The sequence below is a fragment of the Salmo salar genome, chromosome ssa23 (genome assembly GCF_905237065.1).
Source record: "Salmo salar chromosome ssa23, Ssal_v3.1, whole genome shotgun sequence".
NCBI classification, from domain to species: domain Eukaryota; kingdom Metazoa; phylum Chordata; class Actinopteri; order Salmoniformes; family Salmonidae; genus Salmo; species Salmo salar.
In genome coordinates this window covers 19,796,772-19,819,929 of record NC_059464.1, presented here as the reverse complement: position 1 = coordinate 19,819,929, position 23,158 = coordinate 19,796,772, and the positions used below count along the sequence as shown (strand labels likewise).

Sequence of the window (23,158 nt, the reverse complement as noted above, 5' to 3'; positions counted from 1 at the left end):
CCCTTAGAGTTGTTTGTGCCTGTGGCCATGTTTGAATATGGTATCTGACACAGTGAGAAGGACACAGTGTTGTTGAAATGAGCAGAACACTGAACAAAAATATAAACGCAACATGCAATCATTTCCATGATTTTACTGAGTTACAGTTCATATAAGGAAATCAGTCAATTAAACTCTATTAATTAGGCCCTAATCTATGGATTTCACATGACTGGGAATATAGATATGCATCTGTTGGTCACAGATACCTTAAAAAAGGTAGGGGTGTGGATCAGAAAACCAGTCAGTATCTGGTGTGACCACCATTTGTCTAATGCAGTCACACATCTCCTTCGCATAGAGTTGATCAGGCTGTTGATTGTGCCCTGTGGAATGTTGTCCCACTCCTCTTCAATGGCTGTGCGATGTTTCTGGATGTTGGTGGGAACTGGAACAAGCTGTCGTACACGTCGATCCAGAGCATCCAAAACATACGCAATGGGTGACATGTCTGGTGAATATGCAGGCCATGGAAGAACTGGGACATTTTCAGCTTCCAGGAATTGTGTACAGATCCTTGTGAAATGGGGCTGTTTATCATTATGCTGAAACATGAGGTAATGAATGGCACGACAATGGGCCTCAGGATCTCAACACCATATCTCTGTGCTTCTAAATTCCCATCAATAAAATGCAATTGTGTTTGTTGTCCGTATCTTACGCCTGCCTATGCCATAACCCCACCGCCCCAATGGTGCACTCTGTTCACAACGTTGCCCACACAATGCAATACATGCCGTCTGCCATCTACCTGGTACAGTTGAAACCGGGATTCATCCTTGAAGAGAGAAATTCTCCAGCGTGCCAGTGGCCATCGAAGGTGAGCTTGTGCCTACTGAAGTCAGTTATGATGCCGAACTGCAGTCAGGTCAAGACCCTGGTGAGGATGACGAGCATGCAGATGAGCTTCTCTGAGACGGTTTCTGACAGTTTATGCAGAAATGATTCAGCTGTGCAAACCCACAGTTTCATCAGCTGTCAGGGTTGCTCCTCAGACCATCCCGCAGGTGAAGAAGCCGGATGTGGAGGTCCTGGGCTGACATGGTTACACGTGGTCTGCGGTTGTGAGGCCGGTTGGACATACTGCCAAATTTTCTAAAACGACATTGGAGGTGGCTTATTGTAGAGAAATGAACATTCAATTCTTTTAACTTACTGTTGAAAGTCATAATAGTAGAGTGCACAAGGTGCAATTTCTAAATTGGGTAGTGCATCATCAGTTTGTCTTGTCACGTTAGTCATTGCATACCTTCAAGAGAGATTTATAACTTGTCAGAAATGTCCAGATCGACTAGCCCATGTCAGCTAAGGTTTTTTTATGATGTTTCTTTAGCCCATAGATATTGTTGTAATTTTTTTGTCACTCAAATATCACATGAATATACGTGTGCGTGGGATGTTCCCCAATGCTGGAAGGGGGGCCCCAAGTGAAAAAGTTTGGGAACCCCTGTCCTAGGAGACAGAACTGTCCCATTTAGTGTTGGACTGATCATTCTGCTTTAATTAGCTTGGCCGAACTAAGTTGAGATGTCTTTTTCTAATATGTGTGGGCCAATCATCTTCCTTAGATTTGAGATGTGGTTACAAAATGAGGAAGAGCCGATCCAATCAGTGAAGACATCATTCATGATAGATCTTTATGACAGGGTTACGCAAACGGGAGGAAAGGCCACAACAGCATGCTAGCACAGCAGCACCTTCAAACTATTTATATATCGCTAATGTTTCTGTCACGACTTCCGCCGAAGTCGGTCTCTCTCCTTGTTCGGGCGACGTTCGGCGGTCGACGTCACTGGCCTTCTAGCCATCGCCGATACACTTTTAATTTTCCATTTGTTTTGTCTTTGTCTTACACACCTGGTTTCAATTCCCCAATTACCTGTTCATTATTTAACCCTCTGTTTCCCCATGTATGTTTGTGAGTAACTGTTTCTTGTATTGTGGTCCGTATTGTGGGCTTGGTAATTCTCTTGTATTTTGATGACTTTGAGTAAAGTTACTTTTATTTACTCATCTCTGCTGTCCTGCGCCTGACTCCTCTGCACCAGCTACACACAGACCCTTACAGTTTCAATGTTGTTAATGGATGTCAGGCTGAGTGGTTGTTTCACACTGAACACCCCATCTTTCTGATTCCTCAGCTATGAGGTGAAAACAATAATAGGCTTGAGCAGCAGCACCCCAGTTTCCGGAAGTAGAACGTTTCGGAGCCCATTTGTTGGACAGTGTGTAAGCAGTATGCTCCATTAAAACACACCTGCAGGCATCTGCACAAGAAACAAGAGGCAAAGAGATGAGTAGAAACAGACTGCACATCTCGAAACTGTTTGTTCTACAACTCACATCCAGATCACAGCAGAGTTCAACGTTCAGAGACAGCACAAGTAGCATCTACAGTAAACAACCCAACAAAACCCACTCCAATACAAAAAGAGTGCAAAGCACAGTCTTGTCTGTAATCTCAATATCTGGTAAATAAGTGTCACTAGAAAACTAAAGAAGAAGAGGAACACGCACATTGATTGGTGTAAAAAAAGTACCAAATAAATTAAAAATGCATGAAAATGAAATGAAATGAAATGTATGCATTCACTACTGCAAGTCGCTCTGGATAAGAGCGTCTGCTAAATGACGTAAATGTAAATGTAAATGTGTAAAAACGACTTTTTTCCCCTTTTCATTTTCTCACCTCTTAATTCAGGTGAATTAAGTTTCCATTTCATCTTCTAACCCCAGGGGACAGAGAACCTAAGGACTGTGTCTTTAATCCACAACACTAGTCTTGGCGTCTTGCAAGTTGTTCACATTCTGTCATTGGATTGATTTGTGGCTGTGACGAAGGAGTGGTTGGAAGTAAAAGGCATTGTCAAATTAATGAGACCTGACAGGAGAAAATAGACCTTAAGGTCTTTGGCTCCTTTCCTTTCATGAGCTTTCAGAAAACCCACAGTGGATAAGTTATACACCCCCACACAAACGCACACACACGTACACGCACAAACGCACACACACACACAGACTCAAGGGGGTGAGCGAGGCCTTTCTTAACCCTCTGTTGTTGTAGTGATTTCACGCCATGTTGGTTCCAATCAGATCCAAATAGAACACTCAGTCGCCATAACTCTCTGTCTTTAATAGGATTCAAGGATACACTTCACCTCACTGACCTCCATTTACCCTCTCTATAATAATACATGTTTCTGCAACTGACAACTAAGAGGTTTAGTAGAAATTTCTACCTGCAGCTTGTGGCAAGAATGCTGCATAAGCACATTTTAGGCCTATTTTTATGGTTGTGAGTGTTAACTAACTGAAAATTACTGTCATTTACATTATGACGTTTCAATGGAATGCTTATGTAACATGTAAACTACATGTAAACTTTTGTAGCACTTTATAATAACACCAAGTAATAAAGGATGTATAATGGATTAGTAAATAGTTTATTATTTATTAATCATTACTCCATTCATAAGACGTTTAATATAAGTCCTTACAAACCATTTACTAATCATTAGTTAAGTTGAGTGACCAGTGAAATTCCTCACAAAAAGATGGACATGCCATTGGTAGACATTACAGCAGTACCTGACACTCCTTAAGGTCTCAAAATAGCCTAAAACATATCAATGGTCAAATTAAAAGCACACAACGAAGAATGCTAAAGGAAATATATAAATTTCTAACATTTTATTCACAAAAACTGTTGTGAAACAACTGTTGCAAGGATTTGACGAAGAGTTAATGTGAATGTTTTGGTAATGTTGTCGACGTCACGAACACAAACTAATCATAAAACAGGGAAATGTTGCCTGCACACAACAGCTGGCTGGATCTAGTGGATTTTTGTTCCTTAATTACTACTAATATGTGATTGAGGTAGAAATGATACATGTTTGATTTGCAGGTAGAAATGTTCCATGTATAACCTTTAAATGCTTCCAGTGTTTCAGTCTTTTAACCGCAGATTATTTTCACACATGGCTTTGTTTGGTGGCACCATTACTGAGCCTCTAAACGTAGTAACTCTTTAAAACATAATGAGAGCGAAATAAAGTATTGGGCAGCTCTGAAGAATATATTATTTTGTGTTTTTTCGTGTTGTTTGTAACTTAGTTTGTACATAATGTTTCTGCCACTGTCTCTTATGACCGAAAAGACCCTCTGGATATCAGAACAGCGATTACTCACATCGAACTGGACAAAGATTTTACTGCTGCTACCAAATCCCCGTCATTCAAATAAAATGAAATAAACATGTTTAGCAGATGTTATTGCGGGTGTCGCAAAATACTGGTGTTTCTAGCTCCAACAGTGCAGTAATATCTAACAATTCACAACAATACACACAATACACACAACCTAAAAGTAAAAGAATGGAATTAAGGATTATATAAATATTAGGATGAGCAACAACTGAGTGGCATAGAATAGACTACAATATATACATATGAGATGAGTAAAGCAAAAATATGTAAACATTATTAAAGTGACTACTGTTCCATTATTAAAGTGGCCAGTGATTTCAAGTCTATGTATATGGGGCAGCAGCCTCTAACGTGCAGGGTTATGTAAACGGGTGGAAGTCGCCTAGTGATAGCTATTTAACAGTCTGATGGCCTTGAGATAGAAACTGGTTTTCAGTCTCTCGGTCCCTGCTTTGATGCACCTGTACTGACCTCGCCTTCTGGATGATAGCGGGTGAACAGGCAGTGGCTCAGATGGTTGTTGTCCTTGATGATCTTTTGGGCCTTCCTGTGACATTGGGTGCTGTAGGGGTCCTGGAGAGCAGGTAGTTTGCCCCCGGTGATGCGTTGGGCAGACCGCACCACCCTCTGGAGAGCCCTGCGGTTGTGGGTGGTGCAGTTGCCGTAGCAGGCGTGATACAGCCCGACAGGATACTCTCAACTGAGCATCTGTAAAAGTTTGTGAGGGTTTTAGGTGCCAAGCCAAATTTCTTCAGCCTCCTGAGGTTGAAGAGGCATTGTGGAGCCTTCTTCACTACACTGTCTGTGTGGGTGGACCATTTCAGATCGTCAGTGATGTGTATGCCCAGGAACTTGAAGCTTTCCACCATCTCGACTGCGGTCCCATCGATGTGGATAGGGGTGCTCCATCTGCTGTTTCCTGAAGTCCACGTTCAGCTCCATTGTTTTACCAACATTGAGTGAGCCGTTATTTTCCTGGCACCACACTCCCAGGGCCCTCACCTCCTTTATGTAAGCTGTCTTGTCATTGTTGGTAATCAGGCCTACTACTGTTGTGTTGTCTGCAAACTTGATGATTGAGTTGGAGGTGTGCGTGGCCACGCAGTCATGGGTGAACAGGGAGTACAGGAGGTGGCTGAGCACGCACCCTTGTGGAGCCCCTGTGTTGAGCATCAGTGAAGTGGAGGTGTTGTTTCCTACCTTCACCACCTGGGGGCGGGCCGTCAGGAATTCCAGAAAAAACAAAATACTGCAAACTTGCTTAGGGCCTATCTGTCTGCGCCATCTTGCTGAGGAGACGCCAATACAGGGGACGCAGATTCGGGTGCCTTGTGAGAATTTGTCTGCAAGTGTGTTACCCACCTCTACCATCCTTCCTATTGGCCAACGTGCAATCATTGGAGAATAAATTGGATATGCTCCGTTTGAGCTCCGTTCGAGACTATCCTACGAACGGGACATTAAAAACTGTAATATCTTATTTTTCACCAAGTCGTGGCTGAACGAAGACATGTATAATATACAGTTGGCTGGGTTTTCCGTGCATCGGCAAGACAGAACAGCTACCTCCGGTAAGACGAGGGGTGGTGGTCTGTGTCTATTTGTCAATAACAGCTGATGTGCTAAATCTAAGTGTCAAGGTTTTGCTCGCCTGAGGTAGAGTACCTCATGATAAGCTATAGACCATACTATTTACCAAGATAGTTTTAATCTATATTTTTTGTAGCTGTCTATTTACCACCACAAACTGATGCTGGCACTAAGACCGCACTCAACGAGCTGTATAAGGCCATAAGCAAACAAGAAAATGCTTATCAAGAGGCAGCGCTCCTAGTGGCCGGGGACTTTAAAGCAGTAAAACTTGAATCTGTTTTACATCATTTCTACCAGCATGTAGCATGCAACCAGAGGGGAAAAAACTCTAGACCACCTTTACTCCACACACAGAGACGCATACAAAGTTCTCCCTCGCCCTCCATTTGGCAAATCTGACCATAACTCTATCCTCTTGATTCCTGTTTACAAGCAAAAACTAAAGCAGGAAGTACCAGTCACTCGCTCAATACGGAAGTGGTCAGATGTCACACCATCATTAAGTTTGCTGATGACAACAGTGGTAGGCCTGATCACTGACAACGATGAGACAGGCTATAGGGAGGAGGTCAGAGACCTGACAATGTGGTGCCAGGACAAGAATCTCTCCCTCAATGTGAGCAAGACAAAGGAGCTGATTGTGGACAATAGGAAAAGGAGGGCCAAACAGGCCCCCATTAACATCGACGGGGCTGTAGTGGAGCGGGTCGATGGTTTCAAGATCCTTGGTGTCCACATCACCAATGAACTATCATAGTCCCCAGATCTCAAAAAGTTCTACAGCTGCACCATCAAGAGCATCCTGACCGGTTGCATCACCGCCTGTTTTACACTGCTGCTACTCGCTGTTATTGTCTATGCATATTCCCTTTACAAATGACCTTGACTAACTTGTACCCCCGCACATTGACTCGGTACCAGTAACCCCTGTATATAGCCTCGTTATTGTTATGTAATTTTCTTGTGATCATTTTCTTGTGATATTTTTTTTTTTTACTTTAGTTTATTTAGTAAATATTTTCTTAACTCTATTTCTTGAACTGCTTTGTTGGTTAAGGGCTTGTAAGTAAGCGTTTCACGGTAAGGTCTACACCTGTTGTATTTGGAGCATGTGACAAATACAATTTAATTTGATTTGATGATGCAAATGCTAAGCTGTAGGACTGTTTTTCTAGCACAGACTGGAATATGTTCTGGGATTCATCTGATAGCATTGAGGAGTACACCACATCAGTCACCTGCTTCAGTGCATCGATGACGTCCTCCCCACAGTGACCGTATGTACATACCCCAACGAGAAGCCATGGATTACAGGCAACATCCACACAAAGCTACAGGGTAGAGCTAGCACTTTCAAGGAACGGCATTCTAACCCGGACACTTAGAAGAAATCCTGCTATGCACTCCAATGAACCAACAAAGAGGGCAAAGCGCCAGTACAGGACTAAGATTGAATCCTACTACACCGGCTCTGACGCACGTCGGATGTGGCAGCGCTTGCAAACTATTATGAACTACAAAGGGAAGCCAGTCCGTGAGCTGCCCAGTGATATGAGCCTACCACATGAGCTAAATTACTTCTATGTGCGCTTCGAGGCAAGCAACACTGAAGCATGCATGACAGCACCAACTGTTCTGGATGACTGTGTGATCACGCTCTCTGTTGCCGATGTGAGTAAGACCTTTAAACAGGTCAACATTCACAAGGCTGCAGGGCCAGATGGATTACCAGGACATGTACTCAGAGCATGTGCTGACCAACTGGCAAGTGTCTTCACTGATATTTTCAACCTATTCCTGAGTCTGTAATACCTACATCTTTCAAGCAGACCACCAAGAACACCAAGGTACCCTGCCTAAATGACTACCAACCCGTAACACTCACGTCTGTAGCCATGGAGTGCTTTGAAAGGCTGGTCATGACACACATCAACACCATCCTCCCAGAAACCCTAGACCAAGTCCAATTTGCATACCGCCCCAACAGATCCACAGATGACGCAATCTCTATTGCACTCCACACTGCGCTTTTCACCTGGACAAAAATAACATCTACATGAGAATGCTGTTCTTTGACTACAGCTCAGAGTTCAACACCATAGTGCCCTCAAAGCTCATCACCAAGCAAGTACCCTGGGACTAAACACCTCCCTCTGCAACTGGATTTGACATCCTGATGGACCACCTCCAGGGGGAAAGGGTATGCAACAACACATCTGCCACACTGATCCTCAACACGGGGGCCATAAGGGGTGCATGCTTAGTCTCCTTCTGTACTCCCTGTTCACCCACGACTGCGTGGCCAAGCACGATTCCAACACCATCATTAAGTTTGGCGACAACAAAACAGTGGCAGGCCTGATCACCGACAACGATGAGACAGCCTATAGTGAGAAGGTCAGAGACCTGGCAGTGTTGTGCCAGGATAATAACCTCTCCCTCAACATGGTCAACTCAAAGGAGATGATTGTGGACTACAGGAAAAGAAGGACCGAGCACGCCCCCATTCTCATCGACGGGGCTGTTGTTGAGCAGCTTGAGAGCTTCAAGTTCCTTGTTGTCCCCATCACCAACAAACTATCATGGCCCAAACACACCAAGACAGTCGTCAGGAGTGCCTCAGGATGCCTCAGGAGACGGGTCCTTTGGCACGGGTCCTCCTTTGGCACGGGTCCTCCATTCCTCAAAAAGTTCTACTGTTGCACCATTGAGAGTATCCTGACGGCTTGTATCCCCACCTAGTATGGCAACTACTCGGCAACAGTTAATCAAATGGCTATCCGGAATATATGCATTGATCCCCCCTTTTTTTACGCTGCTGCTACTCACTGTTTATTAGCTATGCATAGTCACTTTATGTACACCCTACCTACATGTACATATTACCTCAATTACCTCGACTAACCTGTACACCTGCACATTAACTCAGTACGTGTACCCTGTGTATATAGCCTCGGTATTGTTATTTTATTGTGTTACTTATTTCCACACTTTGGGTTTTGGTAGAAAAGTCACTGCCAAGAAATGCTTATGTTAGCATTTTTGGACTAAAAACATTATTTTATACATCAGACTATTACAACAGGAATAAAATGTTCAATGTGTTTTCTTAAGCATCCTTTTGTGTGCTTATTATTTAACCATAGATTATTATTATTATTATTATTCATTTTATATATATATATATATATATATATATATATATATATATAAATAAAATATTGCTAAATAAATAAATATGTATATTTATTTATTTATTTATATTAAAACATTTTACCCCGTTTTCTCCCCAGTTCAATATGTTTTCTTAAGCATCCTTTTATGTGCTTATTATTTACCCATAGATTATTATTATTATTCATTTTTATATATATATATATATAAAAATAAAATATTAATAAATAAATATGTATATTTATTTATTTATTTTTTATTTTTTTACCCCGTTTTCTCCACAATTTCGTGGTATCCAATTGGTAGCTACAATTTTGTCTCATCACTGCAACTTCCGCACGGATTCGGGACAGGCGAAAGGTCGAGAGCCGCGCGTCCTCCGGAACACAACCCAACCAAGCCGCACTGCTTCTTGACACAATGCCCACTTAACCCGGAAGCCAGCCGCACCAATGTGTCAGAGGAAACACCATGCACCTGGCGACCATGTCAGCATGCACTGCGCCTGGCCCACCACAGGAGTCGCTAGTGCACGATGGGACAAGGACATCCCTGCTGGCCAAACCCTCCCCTATCCCGGACGACGCTGGGCCAATTGTGCGCCACCCCATGGGTCTCCCGGTCGCGGCCGGCTGCGACAGAGCCTGGACTCGAACCCAGAATCTAGTGGCACACGGTAATTGGCCTCAGACCACTGCACCACTCGGGAGGCCCAACCATTGATATGTTCTGGGTTAGGGCTGGGCCTGTCATTACATTTTGTCGGCCAGTGATTGTTTTGCAAATAACTGCTTGTCTCATGATAATTGACCATTAATTAACATAAACACGTTTAGCATCTCGTGGCTTTATCACACAGCCTACACAATGCTGATGCAGACCGTTGGAACATCTACATTCTAATAAATCAATTTAATATAGCCCACACCATCCAAATAGATCCACATTTTTTTTATACAAGTCTAAAGAAACATGATATGAAGAAAATGTAGCCTATTTCAGAAGAATAGAATATTCCCAGATGATCTTATGTTAGGCCCTGATCTGGCTATGCCATATGGCTGTGGGCTACACTAATTCATTTAGCAGATTTGCTTAGAATTCTATGGCATTATTTTCTATTATTTTATAATATGAAGAATACAACTGAACATAGCTGAATAAAATAGAAAGGATATTTTCTCCAAACGATTTCCGAGGGAGTGCACACATGCTATTCTGTGTTGAGCAGTTAATAAAGAAACAGGTCCTCCTATATGCTTAACTTATAGTTATTTATGTAACTTTATTTGTGACACAAAAGTTAGGCTATATGTTTTGATTTTTAATACATTCTAAGGCTACATTATGCGACATTAATGATGATTTGAAAAAAGTTGCATGAAAGGCATGGGCTCTGCTCTGTTTCTTGCGCAGGCTGCACACACGTCATCAGTTTCTCATTCCTCATTCACAATTTGACAAGCACTTGATAATTTTCTCATTCATCACACTATTCGTAATTTAATCTGGTCTTTACATATAGCCTATGGGTGGAATTAGTTTTGATTTAGAATAGCCCACAAAAAAAAACGTAATCCGCAGCCTGCACTCGAATAGCAAATGGAGGTTACATGTGGTTACGTTTTTAATATGCAAGCATAGGCAGCGCGTCCATAAGGCTACGGGAAGCTTTTCCTAAAGGAAATGTAATTAAATTGTTAAAATTATATAGCCTAATTAGCCCACTCCTGTCTATACAGAAATAAATACAATAATTCAAACATAGGCTACTAAAGCATGATTTGGCCACAGAGGATCATTAGCTGTTTACATTTTTTTATTTATTGTGGATTGTTTTAAATCGGCGTTTCCCAAACTCGGTCCTCGGGACCCCAAGGGGCGCACATTTTCGTTTTTACCCTAACACTACACAGCTGATTCAAATTATCAAAGCTTGATGATTAGTTGGATCAGCTGTGTAGTACTAGGGCAAAAACCAAAACATGCAAACAGTTGGGAAAAGCAAATTGTTATTGCTGTAAAGAGAAGACAATGAAAAGACTAATCTCTCTTTTAGTTATACAAATTCTCAACTTAATTGAACAAACAACAGTATAGCCCATCTTACTGGCATATTCACTTTTTATCATTGTTGGGTCAGTGCTATGTAAAAGTTTGTTTTTGGACAATAATTTCCTCATCCAGTTTAGATGGATGTCATATGCTATTTGTGTTTCCCCTTCTCGTCGGCCTATTATATGGACAACGTAATTTTTATTGATATGTTTTTCATTGTCAGCAGAGAAGGCTAACCTGTAATTTGCCGTAGTAAAAAGATTCTGCTAATGTCTCCAGTCATATAAAGTGTAGTAGAATTGCATGACATTTGCTTATAAAAGGCCACATTTTTACTATGCAAAGAAAGAAGAAATGTATCTGATATAGCCTAGGCCTACTATACACGCTCAGCCATGCTTTTTTGCAAACAGTGATTGAGTTATATTATTTGCCAAAATTATTTATTTTTATTTTTATTTAACTAGGCAAGTCAGTTAAGAACAAATTCGTATTTACAATGGCGGCCTACCCCGGCCAAATCCTCTCTTAACCCGGCCAAACCGCGCCACCCAATGGGACTCCCGATCACAGCCGGTTGTGATACAGCCCGGGATCGAACCAGGGTCTATCGACTGCTGCGCCACTCGGGAGCCTAAATTGTGACTATCCAATCTACTCATCACATTATGAATAGTAGGCTATCTTACATAAGTCTGCAAATGAGATGATGCATGGAATGCTTTATTATAAAGGCGCATTTTTATGGTGAAAATTAGCTTCCCAAAACTTGAAACTCACGTGCCGCCTATGTATGCCAGGTTGTAAAGCGGATTAATGTTCTTAATTTTAAGAATTAGTAGCAGGAGAAAGCTGGGATCCTCTTTTAAATAGCGGCCAGTCAAAACTCTGATTTCACATGCAATTGCACAATGACTGGGTTTATAAGAACATGTTTCACTAGGCTCTTTAGGCTATGGGCTCTCTAACCTGGCTATGGGCTCTCTCACTAGGCTATGGGCTCTCTAGCCTGTTCCAGGGGTCCTAGGCCTATAGGCTACATTTGGAGTTATTTGGTCACTTTAGTTGTGATACAAACCTTATCAAAACATATAGGCCTATCGGCTAGGCTACATGAGGTGTCTGACTATGATTTGAAAAAGTTGCAAAAAAAGGCATGTGCTGTTTCTTGCCTTCCTGCATATGCTGGGCATCATTCACAAGTGGTAATATCGTCACCCATCAGACTATTCTTAATTTAATCTTGTCTTTACATGTATTAAATAATATATGTGTGAAATTAGTTTTGATTTAGAATGGACCCTTATCATGTACCTGTCAGAAAAAGGGCAGGGGGAAAAAAGACATGTCATCTATGCACTTAAACAGCGAATGGAGGACGTTTTTCCTGCGGTTCATTTTCATAACAGCTAGGTAGGCTATACTCCTGTTGTAAAGTCTAGCAACGTGATTAATATAAGGAAAGTTCAGAAATAAATATAGTAGGCCTAGCCTATAGAAAGCTGATGGGATCATCATCTTTTTAATAGAGGCCATGAAAACTGTTTTCTCACGTAATTGCATAGCCTATAGACATTTTGCACAACATGAACTCATTGGCTCTCATGAAGTGTTTGATTTGATTTTCTATTGGATTTGCGTTGATGTCAGAGCAATTAGAGGGACAATCGCTAATTACCAGGCCAAAAATGTGTCACATAAATATGTGTATGTGACCAATAAAATTAGATTTGATAACGACCAGGCCATTAGTGATTGGCAGTTAGCAAGTTTGGTAGGCTACTATTCACCATCAGCAGCATCAGTGCATAGTTTTGGAGAAGCCTAGTTACCATGACTAAATGGTCACATGGAATTTGACTAACAGCTATATTCTAGGGGCTATTTTGAGACCTTAAGGAGGATCAGGTACTGCTGGAATGTTTACCAATGTCATGTCCATCTTTTTGTGAGAAATTACACTGGTCACTCAAAACAGTAAAAAAAGTAAATAGCCAACACTTTAGATGAGGCCACACAAAAATGACGAAAAAATACCCAATGATTAGTAAATGGATTATACGGACCAATATTAAACATCTTATGAATCATTATTAAATACTTTAAAAGTAGTTTATAAATGTGTGAATAACTAGGTTACTAGGTTAATAACTAGGTTAATCCATTATAAATGCTTTATTATGTGGAGTTACTATGAAGCGCTACCTAAACTTCTGATAAGGCAGAAAACAGTGTGGCTAATTAGGTTAACTAACTAAGTGTTACCTAAGTGTAAAAAACATTTTAGCTTCATGCCAAATACATGCTAAATATTCTGGTAAAAACAGACAGAAAAAGACTGAGCTGAGAAGAAATGTCAGCTACAGAAGAACTAGATCAAGTGCCCCTAAAGCATTTCAAAGACAACAAATAATATTTCCACCCTGGTCTGACTCGATCGAACTTCCCCTGTCTGTGAGTCACAATATTACACTGCACGACAAACTGAAGATGAACAGAAACAGACAGCTCACAATATATCACTCTCCAGTCCAGTCAGAGGGATAAAGCTATAGATAGAGCCGCAAACTAGTCATGCCACCCCATATAGTGGTCTCTAGATAGAACACACAATCATGCTTTCACCCTGTCCAAGCAGTCTTGGTAACAATATTTTATTGTCTTCGATCCAAGAATAGAAATATTACCTGATATAACTCAATCTGTCGTAACATCAGACAATGCAGTGTGTGTGTGTGTGTGTGTGTGTGTGTGTGTGTGTGTGTGTGTGTGTGTGTGTGTGTGTGTGTGTGTGTGTGTGTGTGTGTGTGTGTGTGTGTGTTCTCCCTGTCTCACAAAAGCAGTATGTATCACCCCACATAACAACCTATACATAGGCCACACATTATTGTTTTCCGCTACCTCAAGCCATTATTACACAGGCCCCAAGATATTGTATTTCCATGGTCGAAGCAATCTATAGATGGACCAATGGTATTGTGTTACCTGGACTAAGCAATCTATACAGTAGATAGATGAATGGTATTGTATGTCAGTGGTACATAAACTTCCGGTTTGGAGCGAGCAGTCGCACCACGCTTCGCTCCACAGGTAATATTCCACTTCGCTACATTACAACGGCTTGATTTGTTTGATCTGAGCAATTCTTCTTAGCTAGCTACATAGCCGTCTTTGTATCAAAGATAATTGTGTAGTTTAGAGTAACTGAGTAATTATCGAGGCTAGCTATCTTCGTCCTCCTAACGTAGTCAACACTGCTAGCTGCTAGCTAGCTAGTCATCACTGTTAGCTAGCCAACTTCTACCGACTAGCAGCACCGCAGAAACTATTACATTACAACGCAACGACTTGATTAGTGTGGTGTTAGTGTTAGTTAGCCAGCTACATAGTTGTCTGTGCTGTCTCTGTATCTAAGATAATTGTGTAGTTTGAGTTTGAGTATTATCGAGGTGTGCTAGCCAGCCGCGACGCGGCGCCAGACTTACTCAACACACCTAGTCATCATTAACCCACTGCCAGATAGCCATCCGTTACCGACTAGCAGCGCTGTAGTTACTAATACTTCACAACGGAACGATTTGACTAGTGCAGTGTTACCTAGCTAGCTACCTAGTTGTCTTTGTCATAGCTTGATAATTGTTAATTGATAATTGTTAGCTAGCCAGCCATCGAGGTTAGCTAGCCAGCTATTTCCGTCCCCCGCGACGCCATTTTTCCTAACCTAGCCAACTATTACCGACGAGCAGCATTGTTGAAACTAAATACACTACAAGGAACGTCTTGATTAGTGTTATGTTAGCTAGCTAGCTACAAAGTTGCTTTGTATCATGACAAGGTGTAGTACTGAAACTACCGAGGTTACCTAGCCAGCTACACGTTCAAAGTCAACAACGCAGCCACTGCTAGCTAGCCTACTCCACCAGCCAGCAGTACTGTATAATTTTAGTCAATAACATTTTTGCAACGTAAGCTTAACTTCCTGAACATTCGAGACGTGTAGTCCACTTGTCACTCCAATCTCATTTGCATTAGCGTAGCCTCTTCTGTAGCTTGTCTACTATGTGTCTGCCTATCCCTGTTCTCTCTCCTCTGCACAGGCCATACAAACGCTCCACACCGCGTGGCCGCTGCCGCTCTAACCTGGTGGTCCCAGCGCGCACGACCCACGTGGAGTTCCAGGTCTCCGGCAGCCTCTGGAACTGCCGGTCTGCGGCCAACAAGGCTGAGTTCATCTCAGCCTATGCTACCCTCCAGTCCCTAGACTTCCTGGCGCTGACGGAAACATGGATCACCACAGATAACACTGCTACTCCTACTGCTCTCTCCTCGTCTGACTACGTGTTCTCGCATACCCCTAGAGCATCGAGCCAGCGGGGTGGTGGCACTGGAATCCTCATCTCTCCCAAGTGGACATTCTCTCTTTCTCCCCTGACCCATCTGTCTATCTCCTCATTTGAATTCCATGCTGTCACAGTTACCAGCCCTTTCAAGCTTAACATCCTTATCATTTATCGCCCTCCAGGTTCCCTTGGAGAGTTCATCAATGAGCTTGACGCCTTGATAAGTTCCTTTCCTGAGGATGGCTCACCTCTCACAGTTCTGGGTGACTTTAACCTCCCCACGTCTACCTTCGACTCATTCCTCTCTGCCTCCTTCTTTCCACTCCTCTCCTCTTTCGACCTCACCCTCTCACCTTCCCCCCCTACTCACAAGGCAGGCAATACGCTTGACCTCATCTTTACTAGATGCTGTTCTTCCACTAATCTCATTGCAACTCCCCTCCAAGTCTCCGACCACTACCTTGTATCCTTTTCCCTCTCGCTCTCATCCAACACTTCTCACTCTCCCCCTACTCGGATGGTATTGCGCCGTCCCAACCTTCGCTCTCTCTCTCCCGCTACTCTCTCCTCTTCCATCCTATCATCTCTTCCCTCTGCTCAAACCTTCTCCAACCTATCTCCTGATTCTGCCTCCTCAACCCTCCTCTCCTCCCTCTCTGCATCCTTTGATTTCCTCTGTCCCCTATCCTCCAGGCCGGCTCGGTCCTCCCCTCCTGCTCCGTGGCTCGACGACTCACTGCGAGCTCACAGAACAGGGCTCCGGGCAGCCGAGCGGAAATGGAGGAAAACTCGCCTCCCCTGCGGACCTGGCATCCTTTCACTCCCTCCTCTCTACATTTTCCTCTTCTGTCTCTGCTGCTAAAGCCACTTTCTACCACTCTAAACTCCAAGCATCTGCCTCTAACCCTAGGGAAGCTCTTTGCTACCTTCTCCTCCCTCCTGAATCCTCCTCCCCCCCCCCCCTCCTCCCTCTCTGCGGATGACTTCGTCAACCATTTTGAAAAGAAGGTTGACGACATCCGATCCTCGTTGCTAAGTCAAACGACACTGCTGGTCCTGCTCACACTGCCCTACCCTGTGCTTTGACCTCTTTCTCCCCTCTCTCTCCAGATGAAATCTCGCGTCTTGTGACGGCCGGCCGCCCAACAACCTGCCCACTTGACCCTATCCCCTCCTCTCTTCTCCAGACCATTTCCGGAGACCTTCTCCCCCTACCTCACCTCGCTCATCAACGCATCCTTGACCGCTGGCTACGTCCCTTCCGTCTTCAAGAGAGCGAGAGTTGCACCCCTTCTGAAAAAACCTACACTCGATCCCTCCGATGTCAACAACTACAGGCCAGTATCCCTTCTTTCCTTTCTCTCCAAAACTCTTGAACGCGCCGTGCTTGGCCAGCTCTCTTGCTATCTCTCTCAGAATGACCTTCTTGATCCTAATCAGTCAGGTTTCAAGACTGGGCATTCAACTGAGACTGCTCTTCTCTGTGTCACGGAGGCTCTCCGCACTGCTAAAGCTAACTCTCTCTCCTCTGCTCTCATCCTTCTAGACCTATCTGCTGCCTTTGATACCGTGAACCATCAGATCCTCCTCTCCACCCTCTCCGAGCTGGGCATCTCCGGCACCGCGCACGCTTGGATTGCGTCCTACCTGACAGGTCGCTCCTACCAGGTGGCGTGGCGAGAATCTGTCTCCGCACCACGTGCTCTCACCACTGGTGTCCCCCAGGGCTCTGTTCTTGGCCCACTCCTATTCTCGCTATACACCAAGTCACTTGGCTCTGTCATATCCTCACATGGTCTCTCATATCATTGCTATGCAGATGACACACAATTAATCTTCTCCTTTCCCCCTTCTGACAACCAGGTGGCGAATCGCATCTCTGCATGTCTGGCAGACATATCAGTGTGGATGACGGATCACCACCTCAAGCTGAACCTCGGCAAGACGGAGCTGCTCTTCCTCCCGGGGAAGGACTGCCCGTTCCATGATCTCGCCATCACGGTTGACAACTCCCTTGTGTCCTCCTCCCAGAGTGCTAAGAACCTTGGCGTGACCCTGGACAACACCCTGTCGTTCTCCACCAACATCAAGGCGGTGACCCGATCCTGTAGGTTCATGCTCTACAACATTCGCAGAGTACGACCCTGCCTCACACAGGAAGCGGCGCAGGTCCTAATCCAGGCACTTGTCATCTCCCGTCTGGATTACTGCAACTCGCTGTTGGCTGGGCTCCCTGCCTGTGCCATTAAACCCCTACAACTCATCCAGAACGCCGCAGCCCGTCTGGTGTTCAACCTTCCCAAGTTCTCTCACGTCACCCCGCTCCTCCGCTCTCTCCACTGGCTTCCAGTCGAAGCTCGCATCCGCTACAAGACCATGGTGCTTGCCTACGGAGCTGTGAGGGGAACGGCACCTCCGTACCTTCAGGCTCTGATCAGGCCCTACACCCAAACAAGGGCACTCCGTTCATCCACCTCTGGCCTGCTCGCCTCCCTACCTCTGAGGAAGCACAGTTCCCGCTCAGCCCAGTCAAAACTGTTCGCTGCTCTGGCACCCCAATGGTGGAACAAGCTCCCTCACGACGCCAGGACAGCGGAGTCAATCACCACCTTCCGGAGACACCTGAAACCCCACCTCTTCAAGGAATACCTGGGATAGGATAAAGTAATCCTTCTAACCCCCCCCTTAAAAGATTTAGATGCACTATTGTAAAGTGGTTGTTCCACTGGATATTATAGGTGAATGCACCAATTTGTAAGTCGCTCTGGATAAGAGCGTCTGCTAAATGACTAAAATGTAAATGTAAAAAATGGTACAAGCAATAATGACCAGCCATTACTGTGTTCTCTCATTCCAGGCCTTAGTTAGTATATGCATGTAAATATACTTTTAGCCTTCTTGGCTTGCAACCCTGTCCACCTTTCTTCCCACCAAACATACACGAACCACACCCCCAAAACACATACATACAGCTATACCTTCTTGTCGAGGTTGTTGAGGTGTGTGTGGTCAGTCTTGGCAGTAGCGTACACTCCGTCCAGGTCAGTGACCCCGCGGTTAAACTCCTCGACCGTACTGTCCGGTAATGGTAAGGGAGCCTCCTCCGCATCAATGTCTGTTTCCACAGCAACCACCGACTTCTCCGCTCCTGTTAACTCACGGGCTGAAAGAACAAACACATCAACATATTATTAAAGAAATGCCTCATCACCACGTCATGTTAAATAGTTGCCAGAGAAGGAGGGCCAATGGAATAATATACTTTGTTGTTAGAAAGAAAGTTGCTACACCAAAAGATGAGGGAGGACAAAAGAAGAGTGGCAGGATGAGATGCGCTTCATTATGGTGTTCTCCTGTGGTTCTCCTGTTCTTCCAGCTCACAATTAACTCTCCAGATAATCCCACTGGCAGAGCTCAGAGACTCCTGTGGTTTATACCAGTGGAACAGACAGAGAACAGGGGATCAGCTCACGTGTGTGTTTGTGTGTGTGTGTGTGTGTGTGTGTGTGCGTGTGTGTGCGTGTGTGTGTGTGTGTGTGTGTGTGTGTGTGTGTGTGTGTGTGTGTGTGTGTGTGTGTGTGTGTGTGTGTGTGTGTGTGTGTGTGTGTGTGTATGTCAGTGTTAATTCCGTCAACAAAAATTGTGATAAACATTTTTCAAACACATATTTTTCAGTGGCAATTGACGAGACTATAACGGACTAAATAGACCTAGAAAAAACTATAACTAAACAAAAATTATTTTTCATTTCAGTTGACTAAAACGAGACGAGACAACTATCTCAGTGACTAAATTCTGACTACCAAGTGGACTGGACAAGAGTTTTTGGAGAGATTGAAAGCTTTTCAGTGATGAGCACAATTAATATTAGCAGGACAGACGGGCAGCTTTACAAAATTAAAGTTTAATAGTAAAACAACAGTCGATTTATGTTTTTCTCTCCCTTGAGTATAGAAAAGTAGGCTGTCATTTGAATTTGTAATCTCACTCAACCCTCCCACTTTCCTCACTGCATTTCATAGCCAAGTTCTGTAGCCAACGTAGCGAAGCCTTCCAATTTTCCTCAGAGAAAACAGCTTGATTCTTGCCCTTACCATTCAAAAGATATGACCCATAACACCAGCGCCTCATTCTACCGTGCATTGGAAGGCCATATTTTATATTCAAATCAAATTGTATTGGTCACAAGCACGTGTTTGCAGATGCTATTGCAGGTGTAGCAAAATGCTTGCGTTTCTAGCTCCGACAGTGCAGTAATATCTAACAAGTAATAAATTATCTAACAATTTCACAACATATACCCAATACACAAATCTGGGTATAAGAAAATATAAATATAAATATATGGACAAGCAATGTCAGAGCGGCATAGACTAAGATACAGTAGAATAGAATAGAATACAGTATATACACATATGAGATGAGCAATGCAAAATATGTAAACATTATTAAAGTGACTAGTGTTCCATTTATTAAAGTGGCCAGTGATTTCAAGTCTATGTATATAGGCAGCAGCCTCTAATGTGCTAGTGATAGCTATTTAACAGTCTGATAGCCTTGAGATAGAAGCTGTTTTTTAGTCTCTCGGTCCCAGCTTTGATGCACCTTCTGGATGATAGTGGGGTGAACAGACATCGGGTGCTGTAGGTGTCCTGGAGGGCAGATAGGTTGCCCCCGGGGATGCGTTGGGCAAACCGCACCAATCTCTGGAGAGCCCTGCGGTTGTGGGTGGTGCAGTTGCCGTACTAGGCGGTGATACAGGCCGACAGGAGGCTCTCAATTGTGCATCTGTAAAAGTTTGTGAGGGTTTTAGGTGCCAAGCTACATTTCTTAAGTCTCCTGAAGCTCTTGCGCCTTCTTCACTACACTGTCTGTGTGGGTGGACCATTTCAGTTTGTCAATGATGTGTACGCTGAGGAACTTGAAGCTTTCCACCATCTCCACTGCGGTCCCGCAGATGTGGATAGGGGGGTGCTCCATCTGCTGTTTCCTTAAGTCCACAATCATCTCCTTTGTTTTGTTGATGTTGAGTGAGCGGTTATTTTCCTGGCACCACACTCCCAGAGCCCTCACCTCCTCCCTGTAGGCTGTCTTGTCATTGTTGGTAATCAACCCTACTACTGTTGTGTCATCTGCAAACTTGATGATTGAGTTGGAGGCGTACGTGGCCACGCAGTCATGGGTGGACAGGGAATAGAGGGGGATGAGCATGCACCCTTGTGGGGCCCCAGTGTTGAGGATCATTGAAGTGGAGATGTAGTTTCCTACCCTCACCACCTGGGGGCGGCCTGTCAGGAAGTCCAGGATCTAGTTGCACAGGGCGTGGGTTCAGACCCAGGGCCTTGTGCTTAATGATGAGCTTGGAGGGTACTATGTTGTTGAATGCTGAGCTATAGTCAATGAACAGCATTCTTACATAGGTATTCCTCTTCTCCAGATGGGATAGGGCAGTGTGCAGGGAGATGGTGATTGCATCGTCTGTGGATCTATTGGGGCGGTAAGCAGATTGAAGTGGGTCTAGGGTGACAGGTAAGGTAGAGGTGATATGATCCTTGACTAGTCTCTCAAAGCACTTCATGATGACAGAAGTGAGTGCTATGGGGCGATAGTAATTTTGTTCAGTTACCTTTGCTTTATTGGGTACAGGAACAATGGCCATCTTGAAGCATGTGGGGACAGCAGACTGGGATAGGGAGAGATTGAATATGTCCGTAAACACATAGGCCAGCTGATCTGTGCTTGCTCTGACGATGTGTCTAGGGATGTCGTCTGGGCCGGCAGCCTTGCGAGGGTTAACACGCTTAAATGTCTTTCTTACGGCGGCCACGGAGAAGGAGAGCCCACAGTCCTTGGTAGCGGCCCATGTCGGTGGCGCTGTGTTATCTTCAAAGTGGGCGAGGAAGGTGTTTAGCTTGCTTGGAAGCAAGACGTCGGTGTCCGCGACATGGCTGGTTTTCCTTTTATAGTCCGTGATTGTCTGTAGACCCCGCCACATACGTCTCGTGTCTGAGCCGTTGAATTGCGACTCTACTTTGACTCTATACTGACGTTTTGCCTGTTTGATTGCCTTGCGGAGGGAATAACTACACTGTTTGTATTCGGCCATGTTCCCAGTCACCTTGCCATGGTTAAATGCGGTGGTTCACGCTTTAAGTTTTTGCGCGAATGCTGCCATTTATCCACGGTTTCTGGTTAGAGTAGGTTTTAATAGTCACAGTGTGTACAATATCTCCTATACACTTCCTGATAAACTCAGTCACTGTATCAGTGTAATCATCAATGTTATTATCGGAGGCTACCCGGAACATATCCCAGTCCACGTGATCAAAACAATCTTGAAGTGTGGATTCCTATTGATCAGACCAGCGTTGAATAGTCCTTAGCACGGGTACTTCCTGTTTGAGTTTAAGCCTATAGGAAGGGAGGAGCAAAATGGTGTTGTGTTCAGATTTGCTGAAACGAGGGCAGGGGAGGGCCTTGTAGGCATCCCAGAAGTTGGAGTAGCAGTGGTCGAGTGTTTTAGCAGCATGAGTACTACAGTCAACGTGTTGATAGAACTTCGGCAGCCTTTTTATCAAATTTGCTTTGTTAAAATCCCCAGCTACAATGAACATGGCCTCAGGATATGTGGTTTCCAGTGGTATCAGCTTGAGGGGGGGATATACACGGCTGTGACTATAACTGAAGAGAATGGGAGATAATAAGGTCAGCATTTGATCATGAGGTATTCTAGGTCAGGTGAACAAAACAACTTGAGTTCTTGTATGTTTTCACAATCACACCATGAGTCGTTAATCATGAAATATACACCCCACCTGTCACGTCATGACCATAGTAAGATGTTATTTTCTATGGTAGAGTAGGTCAGGGCGTGACAGGGGGTGTTTTTCTATGTTTTGTATTTCTATGTTCAGATTCTAGTTTTATATTTCTATGTTGGGTTTGTTTGGGATGATCTCCAATTAGAGGCAGCTGGTCCTCGTTGTCTCTAATTGGAGATCATACTTAAGTAGGGTTTTTTTCCACCTGGGTTTGTGGGAGATTATCTTTGAGTAGTGTATTGTTTCACCTCTGCTTCACGGTTTGTTGTTATTGTCATTCAGTTTATTTATGTTTTGCATAGTTTCACAGTATAAATAAAATGTGGAACGACACACGCTGCACTTTGGTCCTTTGGTGGTGGGAGATTCTGTCACAGTTCTCGTAGGAATGAGCGGACCAAAGTGCAGCGTGTGTGTCGTTCCACATTTTATTTACTCTGTTAATTAACTTGGATGTGTGCTAGATAACCATCTGTCAAGGAAGAGCATTGCACAAAACTTTATCTCCAAAGTGAACCATAAAATTAGGTTTCTGGCAAGAACCTCCAAATATCTGGATAAGAATGCAATTGGGGCATTGGCAGGGCCTCTTGTTCAGTGCCACTTTGACTATGCATGCTCTTCCTGGTACAATAGTGCCCCCAATATAACAAAAAATAAATTGCAGGCATCTCAGAACAAATTTGTCAGGATTATTCTTAAACTTACATATCGTGACCATTCCCACTTTGAAAGCCTTAAATGGCTCAAAGTGGAGGAGAAAGAGTCTCTCAGATAAAATTGTGTCTTGTACATAAGATCAGTGGCGACCCATCATTCAGGTGGGGCAGAGCACCCCCTGTTTTGCATGGTATTTTGGCATTAATATATGTCACATATCAGATTGCAAACAATGTAAAATATATATATATAACAGTGGATTGCA

The 23,158-nt window shown here is 43.8% G+C and overlaps 1 protein-coding gene across 2 annotated transcripts in view; it reads right to left on the bottom strand.

Annotated features, from left to right (window-relative positions):
• The window catches only part of LOC106584141 (carboxyl-terminal PDZ ligand of neuronal nitric oxide synthase protein), a 241,671-nt gene that overhangs the window by 54,802 nt on the left and 163,711 nt on the right, over positions 1-23,158 (bottom strand). For both annotated transcript variants that reach the window (XM_014169058.2, XM_014169057.2), the window contains exon 7: positions 18,391-18,575. In XM_014169058.2, the coding sequence (XP_014024533.1) occupies positions 18,391-18,575 (185 nt within the window). The remainder of the gene's footprint in view (positions 1-18,390; positions 18,576-23,158) is intronic.